At 49.8% G+C, this 9,139-nt stretch overlaps 1 protein-coding gene across 2 annotated transcripts in view; it reads right to left on the bottom strand.

The window, feature by feature from the left end:
* The window catches only part of gmds (GDP-mannose 4,6-dehydratase), a 263,992-nt gene that overhangs the window by 165,706 nt on the left and 89,147 nt on the right, over positions 1-9,139 (bottom strand). For both annotated transcript variants that reach the window (XM_064935818.1, XM_064935817.1), the window contains one exon: positions 884-1,011. In XM_064935818.1, the coding sequence (XP_064791890.1) occupies positions 884-1,011 (128 nt within the window). The remainder of the gene's footprint in view (positions 1-883; positions 1,012-9,139) is intronic.

Below are 9,139 nucleotides of genomic sequence, written 5' to 3'. Positions count from 1 at the left end.
CAGAGAGAAGTGGGTAGGCCAGAGAGAAGTGGGTAGGCCAGAGAGTAGTGGGTAGGCCAGAGAGTAGTGGGTAGGCCAGAGAGAAGTGGGTAGGCCAGAGAGAAGTGGGTAGGCCAGAGAGTAGTGGGTAGGCCAGAGAGAAGTGGGTAGGCCAGAGAGAAGTGGGTAGGCCAGAGAGAAGTGGGTAGGCCAGAGAGAAGTGGGTAGGCCCACAGAGACGTTCTAGTTAAAACACCCCTCTCTTGTCCTCGTCAGTGTCACCCCCCACCACCGCCCCACCATGAGGAGTCTTGCTGTCGGACATGGCAACACGCCAAGCTTTGCATCTTCATAAAGAAAGAGACAAACACACAAACACTTACCTATCACACACACAAGCTGCACTAACCTATCGCAAACACTCACAACACACACGGCCAGTTATGGTCATGGACATGGTTCCCGCCTGCTGTTCCTTTCATCTCTCCAGTCCCCTCTCCCTGCTGGCACCATTACGTTAACACAAACACTGCATTTCTGTCATCATTCACAGCACCAAGCAGACATTCCCTCAATATTTCTACATCCCAAATGATACCCTATTCTCTACAGAGTGCACTACTTCTGGCTTGGGCCCAGTGCCATTTGGGGAGCAAGGATGCTGTTTCAGGGGTTTTTGGGGCATGGGTGAGTGGTGGGAAAGTGGAGTGCTGTCTGTGGCCTCACAACAAGCAGCCATTTCCCTCCTCTCATTCCCTCCCTCTCTCTGTTTTATATTTTGGCAGGCTATCACAAGAGGCTTCACGCAGATCACATATTTCGGCCTCAAATGATCTTGGAAAACATTACCACCAAAATGCTGTGCGTTTGTGTGTCTGTGTAGGAGTGTCTCCACCAGTCTTACCTCTACGTAGTCCTTGGCGTGGCCCCAGTCTCTCTTGGAGTCCAGGTTACCCAGACTAAAGCTCTCCAGCTGGCCCAGGTGAATCTTCGCCACAGAACGACTGATCTTACGCGTCACGAAGTTCGCTCCTGGGAGGGAGGGGGAGAGAGAGAGACAAAAACAGAAAGAGGAGAATATTAGCAAGGTCATGGCCTGACAATCGAAACACAACCATTAACCCCCCCACCGCGACCGTCTGCCTCCTCGTCACTGCATTGGCCCTGGGTTCAAATACCCAAAGCAAAATCAAATACATGTTATTAGTCACATGCTCCGAACACAACAGCTGTAGACCTTACCGTGAAATGCAAACTTACAAGCCCTTAACCAACAATGCAGTTCAAGAAAGAGTTTAGAAAATATTTACTAAATAAACTAAAGTAAAAAAATTAACCCAATAAAAAAACAAGGCTATATACAGGGGTTTCCGGGACCGAGTCAATGTGCAGGGGTACAGGTTAGTTTTAGGTTCATCTTTCAAACACTTTGATCATTTGCTCCAGTCCACGTGGAGTGTCAAGTGGGTGAGGTTTGCAGTTTTGGGACTAGTCTATTGGCCCATTGAAACAGGCAAGCCCATATTAAGTTTTTTTAAATCTTATTTGAACCCAGGTCTCGGTCCACCACAACCAGCCAAGAAGCCACCAGCGAGTCACAGCGAACTGTTACCACCTCACGTTACAGCCACTACTTCACTTTAGGAATCTCTCTCTCTCTATATCTATATAACACACACGCACTAACGTACGCACGTAATAACGCACGCACTAACGCACGCACGCACTAACACACGCACTAACGCACGCACGCACTAACACACGCACTAACATACGCACGCACTAACGTACGCACGCACTAACGTAGCACGCACTAACACACGCACTAACGCACGCACGCACTAACGCACGCACGCACTAACTAACGCACGCACTAACTAACACACGCACGCACTAACGTACGCACGCACGCACTAACGCACGCACTAATGTAACACACGCACTAACATGTACGCTAACACGCACGCACTAACGCACGCACGCTAACTAACACACGTACGCACATGCACGCACGCACTAAACGCACGCGCACTAACGCACGCACTAACACACGCACTAACGCACGCACGCACTAACGCACGCACTAACGTACGCACGCATGCACGCACTAACGTACGCACGCACGCACTAATGCACGCAATAACGCACGCACTAACGCACGCACTAACGCACACGCACTAACACACTAACACTAACACACACGCACTAACACTAACACACACGCACTAACACACACACACACTAACGCACGCACGCACTAATGCACGCACTAACGCACGCACTAACGCACGCACTAACACACACGCACTAACACACTAACACACACGCACTAACACTAACACGCACGCACTAACGCACGCACTAACACACGCACTAACGCACTAACGCACGCACTAACACACGCACGCACTAACACACGCACTAACGCACGCACGCACTAACGCACGCACTAACGCACGCACTAACGCACGCACTAACACAGATGGAGAGGACCACCCTGACTCTTCTAGCGTAGAGTGTCCAGTCCAAGAGTACCGCAGAGTGGGTTAGTCTGCCAGAACGTGGGCCTGACTGTCTGCCTGGTGTTGCTGCTGCTCTCTTGGACCAGACACACATGGAGATTGTATCTGCTGCAAAACAAATTATCTTCTAATTGCTTTCTCTGTGTGCACTACGTGTGCTCTGCGTGTGCTCTGCGTGTGCTCTGCGTGTGCTCTGCGTGTGCTCTGCGTGTGCTCTGCGTGTGCTCTGCGTGTGTGTGTGAGAGATATGGAGGGAGGGTTTGGGTGTTTGACTGAACTTTGCAGCCTCTAACTATGGTGAAACTACCTGCACACGTTTATCCAAGGAAAATACTGAATGATAGAGTGATAGCAACACTAAATATTATAATGACATGTATAATAATGTGACGGTCTTTAAATAAACAATTTATTAAAGCTTGAGGATTATGTCAGCCTTGACAGTAAACGTTATATTAGCTGTCTTGTTGAATTTAGTCTGTGTAATAATGAGGAGGATACCCAACACAAAAGCTTTATAGGCCTACTATGAAAACACAGAAATAAGACGTAAGCAACTATGAAAACGTAAATAGCAATGAAAACCTCAAAATGATGTTCAGAAATATTATGTAAATATGTTGTAACATGTCTAAATGTCTAAACATCTCTTTGTTTATAAATTCTAGACATCGTCTTCTCATATTTAGAGTAGGCCTGCATAAATCTGAGTGATCATTAAGTTATACTGCTAGGATTTTATCTTTATTTAATTATCCAACTCCCAACATGTTCTTCTTGATTAAAACAGACAAAATAGTTTTAGTCTAAACATTCAATCTGACTCACACAAGCAATTTATGGGCACAAACCCTCAGATGGACATCAGAACGTGAAGACATTGACTATTCTATGATCAAGAAATAGAAGATTCAAACAATTTATTTGCCATTCTGTTACTTTTGGCTACATTTGTGTGACAGAAAAATATGAGTTGTTTTATACTAGCTTCTTTTACACTGGGACATGGACATGGCTGTTTAATGTCAGTCTTACTGTTGGCGATTATTCATTTAGGTTACAAGAAAGCTGATTTACAAGGGGTAAAAAAACATCTGTTTGAGCTACACCAGTTTGGGCTTACACAACACGGTACTCCACAGCCTATCTGTTCTCATTCATAGACACCCACATACGGAGTTCTAGGCCACTTGGACCTATAAAGTTAAGTCGCATGTTGCTGTGTATTAGGGACTCCAGACCATAATTATCTAGTGGCTTGTCTCTTTACTGTGTCTCTGTTGCGATGACAAGGAGCAGGCGGACGGAGTTAGCCACAGCACAATCCCATGAACCCAATCACACACACAAACACACAACATTTGTAGTAATTATTTCATTATAAAAGCAACAGATTTAGAGGTTGAGGGAAACCAGACCCGAGACTAGAAAGTTACACTAGACAGACTTATTTTGAGGACTAAAGCGTGTTTTGTGTTGTTTGGAGGGCCGGGAGTTGTGTGCTTATGGCCATGTCACCACTGCATTGTTTTACAGTATTTGATGTAAAACTCTTAGCTGTATATAATAGAACTACACTGATGCTAAATCACAATAACAAAACTGCATTTTCAAATTTGATCTGTTTTAAGGGTAAAATACAAGCTATCAAAGGCTGTCATCAAAGCTGTCCATTATTCACTACAAGATGGAACCATCAACATTGTGAATAACTATCTTTGACATATTAATTTTAAAAGAGCTTGTGGTCATGAAGCGAAGCTAAATGTCAGAAACCCCCTTGTGTCAGAGTGATCCTGTCTCAACCCACGCAGTAACATCTTTGCCCTGGGTGCATCGATGCTTTCTCTTTCTACCAGGCCACTTACACTGGTAAGTAGAATCTCAGCTTTATTAGCGTTTTAACTTGTTATAAGAAAAAGTGGTAGCAGTGTAACTAGAACCCGGAATGATAACTGTGGTGGTAGCAGTGCAACTAGAACCCGGACTGATAACTGTGCTGGTATTAGTGTAACTAGAACCCTGACTGATAACTGTGCTGGTAGCAGTGTAACTAGAACCCTGACTGATAACTGTGCTGGTATTAGTGTAACTAGAACCCTGACTGATAACTGTGGTGGTAGCAGTGTAACTAGAACCCTGACTGATAACTATGGTGGTAGCAGTGTAACTAGAACCCTGACTGATAACTGTGCTGGTAGCAGTGTAACTAGAACCCTGACTGATAACTGTGCTGGTATTAGTGTAACTAGAACCCTGACTGATAACTGTGCTGGTATTAGTGTAACTAGAACCCTGACTGATAACTGTGGTGGTAGCAGTGTAACTAGAACCCTGACTGATAACTGTGCTGGTATTAGTGTAACTAGAACCCTGACTGATAACTGTGGTGGTAGCAGTGTAACTAGAACCCTGACTGATAACTATGGTGGTAGCAGTGTAACTAGAACCCTGACTGATAACTGTGCTGGTATTAGTGTAACTAGAACCCTGACTGATAACTGTGGTGGTAGCAGTGTAACTAGAACCCTGACTGATAACTATGGTGGTAGCAGTGTAACTAGAACCCTGACTGATAACTGTGCTGGTAGCAGTGTAACTAGAACCCTGACTGATAACTGTGGTGGTAGCAGTGTAACTAGAACCCTGACTGATAACTGTGGTGGTAGCAGTGTAACTAGAACCCTGACTGATAACTATGGTGGTAGCAGTGTAACTAGAACCCTGACTGATAACTGTGCTGGTATTAGTGTAACTAGAACCCTGACTGATAACTGTGCTGATAGCAGTGTAACTAGAACCCTGACTGACAACTGTGCTGGTAAGAGTGTAACTAGAACCCTGACTGATAACTGTGCTGGTAGCAGTTTAACTAGAACCCTGACTGATAACTGTGCTGGTAGCAGTGTAACTAGAACCCTGACTGACAACTGTGCTGGTAAGAGTGTAACTAGAACCCTGACTGATAACTGTGGTGGTAGCAGTGTAACTAGAACCCTGACTGATAACTGTGCTGGTAGCAGTGTAACTAGAACCCTGACTGATAACTGTGCTGGTAGCAGTGTAACTAGAACCCTGACTGATAACTGTGCTGGTAGCAGTTTAACTAGAACCCTGACTGATAACTGTGCTGGTAGCAGTGTAACTAGAACCCTGACTGACAACTGTGCTGGTAAGAGTGTAACTAGAACCCTGACTGATAACTGTGCTGGTAGCAGTTTAACTAGAACCCTGACTGATAACTGTGCTGGTAGCAGTGTAACTAGAACCCTGACTGACAACTGTGCTGGTAGCAGTGTAACTAGAACCCTGACTGACAACTGTGCTGGTAGCAGTGTACTGTGGTGGTAGCGAAGACAAAGTCTGCTCTGTTGCTGACCCTAATGACCTGCTGAGTAAGACAAAGTCTGCTCTGTTACTGACCCTAATGTTCATGTGTGTTCCTTTACTGGGAGCAGCATCACAGGACGGTCGGGTTGGTGTGTGTGTGCGTGTGCATGGGGCGGCGGTGGCCGTTTAACCTCGCCCTGCAGGCCCGTGGAAAGTCCAATAAAACCATCAGCCGTGAAAACTGAGCAGACAGCTAAACCTATGCCAGTATCTCTCTCTCTCTCCCTCTCTCCCTGTCCTTTTTTTCTTCTTCCCATTTCATTTTGTTTCCTTGGCGAGAGAAGGGACAGGAAAAACCTAAGACACGGGCTACATTGTCACAACTGGGACTGGGGGATGAAGGTATGGAGGGATGGAGGGCTGAGTCTTAAGGAATATGCTCGCATCCCACACTACCCATTAGTAGCCCGGGGTGGGGTGGTTGGGTTAGTAGTCCTGGGTGGGGTGGTTGGGTTAGTCCTTGTTGGGGTAGTTGGGTTAGTAGTCCTGGGTGGGGTAGTTGGGTTAGTCCTTGTTGGGGTAGTTGGGTTAGTAGTCCTGGGTGGGGTAGTTGGGTTAGTAGTCCTGGGTGGGGTGGGTGGTTGGGTTAGTAGTCCTGGGTGGGGTGGGTGGGTTAGTAGTCCTGGGTGGGGTAGTTGGGTTAGTAGTCCTGGGTGGGGTGGTTGGGTTAGTAGTCCTGGGTGGGGTGGTTGGGTTAGTAGTCCTGGGTGGGGTAGTTGGGTTAGTAGTCCTGGGTGGGGTGGTTGGGTTAGTAGTCCTGGGTGGGGTGGTTGGGTTAGTAGTCCTGGGTGGGGTGGTTGGGTTAGTAGTCCTGGGTGGGGTGGTTGGGTTAGTAGTCCTGGGTGGGGTGGTTGGGTTAGTAGTCCTGGGTGGGGTGGTTGGGTTAGTAGTCCTGGGTGGGGTGGTTGGGTTAGTCCTGGGTGGGGTAGTTGGGTTAGTAGTCCTGGGTGGGGTAGTTGGGTTAGTAGTCCTGGGTGGGGTAGTTGGGTTAGTAGTCCTGGGTGGGGTAGTTGGGTTAGTAGTCCTGGGTGGGGTAGTTGGGTTAGTAGTCCTGGGTGGGGTGGTTGGGTTAGTAGTCCTGGGTGGGGTAGTTGGGTTAGTAGTCCTGGGTGGGGTAGTTGGGTTAGTAGTCCTGGGTGGGGTAGTTGGGTTAGTCCTGGTTGGGTAGTTGGGTTAGTAGTCCTGGGTGGGGTGGTTGGGTTAGTAGTCCTGGGTGGGGTGGTTGGGTTAGTAATCCTGGGTGGGGTGGTTGGGTTCGTCCTGGGTGGGGTGGTTGGGTTAGTCGTCCTGGGTGGGGTGGTTGGGTTAGTAGTCCTGGGTGGGGTGGTTGGGTTAGTAGTCCTGGGTGGGGTGGTTGGGTTCGTCCTGGGTGGGGTGGTTGGGTTAGTCCTGGGTGGGGTGGTTGGGTTCGTCCTGGGTGGGGTGGTTGGGTTCGTCCTGGGTGGGGTGGTTGGGTTAGTAGTCCTGGGTGGGGTGGTTGGGTTAGTAGTCCTGGGTGGGGTGGTTGGGTTAGTAGTCCTGGGTGGGGTGGTTGGGTTAGTAGTCCTGGGTGGGGTGGTTGGGTTAGTAGTCCTGGGTGGGGTGGTTGGGTTAGTAGTCCTGGGTGGGGTGGTTGGGTTAGTAGTCCTGGGTGGGGTGGTTGGGTTAGTAGTCCTGGGTGGGGTAGTTGGGTTTGTAGTCCTGGGCGGGGTTGTTGGGTTAGTAGTCCTGGGTGGGGTAGTTGGGTTAGTCCTGGGTGGGGTAGTTGGGTTAGTAGTCCTGGGTGGGGTAGTTGGGTTAGTAGTCCTGGGTGGGGTAGTTGGGTTAGTAGTCCTGGGTGGGGTAGTTGGGTTAGTAGTCCTGGGTGGGGTGGGTGGTTGGGTTAGTAGTCCTGGGTGGGGTGGGTGGTTGGGTTAGTAGTCCTGGGTGGGGTGGTTGGGTTAGTAGTCCTGGGTGGGGTGGTTGGGTTAGTAGTCCTGGGTGGGGTGGTTGGGTTAGTAGTCCTGGGTGGGGTAGTTGGGTTAGTAGTCCTGGGTGGGGTGGTTGGGTTAGTAGTCCTGGGTGGGGTGGTTGGGTTAGTAGTCCTGGGTGGGGTGGTTGGGTTAGTAGTCCTGGGTGGGGTGGTTGGGTTAGTAGTCCTGGGTGGGGTGGTTGGGTTAGTAGTCCTGGGTGGGGTGGTTGGGTTAGTAGTCCTGGGTGGGGTAGTTGGGTTAGTCCTGGGTGGGGTTGTTGGGTTAGTAGTCCTGGGTGGGGTAGTTGGGTTAGTAGTCCTGGGTGGGGTAGTTGGGTTAGTAGTCCTGGGTGGGGTAGTTGGGTTAGTAGTCCTGGGTGGGGTAGTTGGGTTAGTCCTGGGTGGGGTAGTTGGGTTAGTAGTCCTGGGTGGGGTGGTTGGGTTAGTAGTCCTGGGTGGGGTGGTTGGGTTAGTAGTCCTGGGTGGGGTGGTTGGGTTCGTCCTGGGTGGGGTGGTTGGGTTTGTAGTCCTGGGTGGGTAGTTGGGTTAGTAGTCCTGGGTGGGGTGGTTGGGTTAGTAGTCCTGGGTGGGGTGGTTGGGTTCGTCCTGAGTGGGGTGGTTGGGTTAGTCCTGGGTGGGGTGGTTGGGTTCGTCCTGGGTGGGGTGGTTGGGTTCGTCCTGGGTGGGGTGGTTGGGTTAGTAGTCCTGGGTGGGGTGGTTGGGTTAGTAGTCCTGGGTGGGGTGGTTGGGTTAGTAGTCCTGGGTGGGGTGGTTGGGTTAGTAGTCCTGGGTGGGGTGGTTGGGTTAGTAGTCCTGGGTGGGGTGGTTGGGTTCGTCCTGGGTGGGGTGGTTGGGTTAGTAGTCCTGGGTGGGGTAGTTGGGTTAGTAGTCCTGGGCGGGGTTGTTGGGTTAGTAGTCCTGGGCGGGGTAGTTGGGTTAGTAGTCCTGGGTGGGGTAGTTGGGTTAGTCCTGGGTGGGGTAGTTGGGTTAGTAGTCCTGGGTGGGGTAGTTGGGTTAGTAGTCCTGGGTGGGGTAGTTGGGTTAGTAGTCCTGGGTGGGGTGGGTGGTTGGGTTAGTAGTCCTGGGTGGGGTGGGTGGTTGGGTTAGTAGTCCTGGGTGGGGTGGTTGGGTTAGTAGTCCTGGGTGGGGTGGTTGGGTTAGTAGTCCTGGGTGGGGTGGTTGGGTTAGTAGTCCTGGGTGGGGTAGTTGGGTTAGTAGTCCTGGGTGGGGTGGTTGGGTTAGTAGTCCTGGGTGGGGTGGTTGGGTTAGTAGTCCTGGGTGGGGTGGTTGGGTTAGTAGTCCTGGGTGGGGTGGTTGG

The sequence above is a fragment of the Oncorhynchus masou genome, chromosome 24 (assembly GCF_036934945.1).
Source record: "Oncorhynchus masou masou isolate Uvic2021 chromosome 24, UVic_Omas_1.1, whole genome shotgun sequence".
Classification (NCBI taxonomy): Eukaryota; Metazoa; Chordata; class Actinopteri; order Salmoniformes; family Salmonidae; genus Oncorhynchus; species Oncorhynchus masou.
Note: the sequence above shows the minus strand (reverse complement) of the source record. Positions and strands in the feature narration are given on the sequence as shown.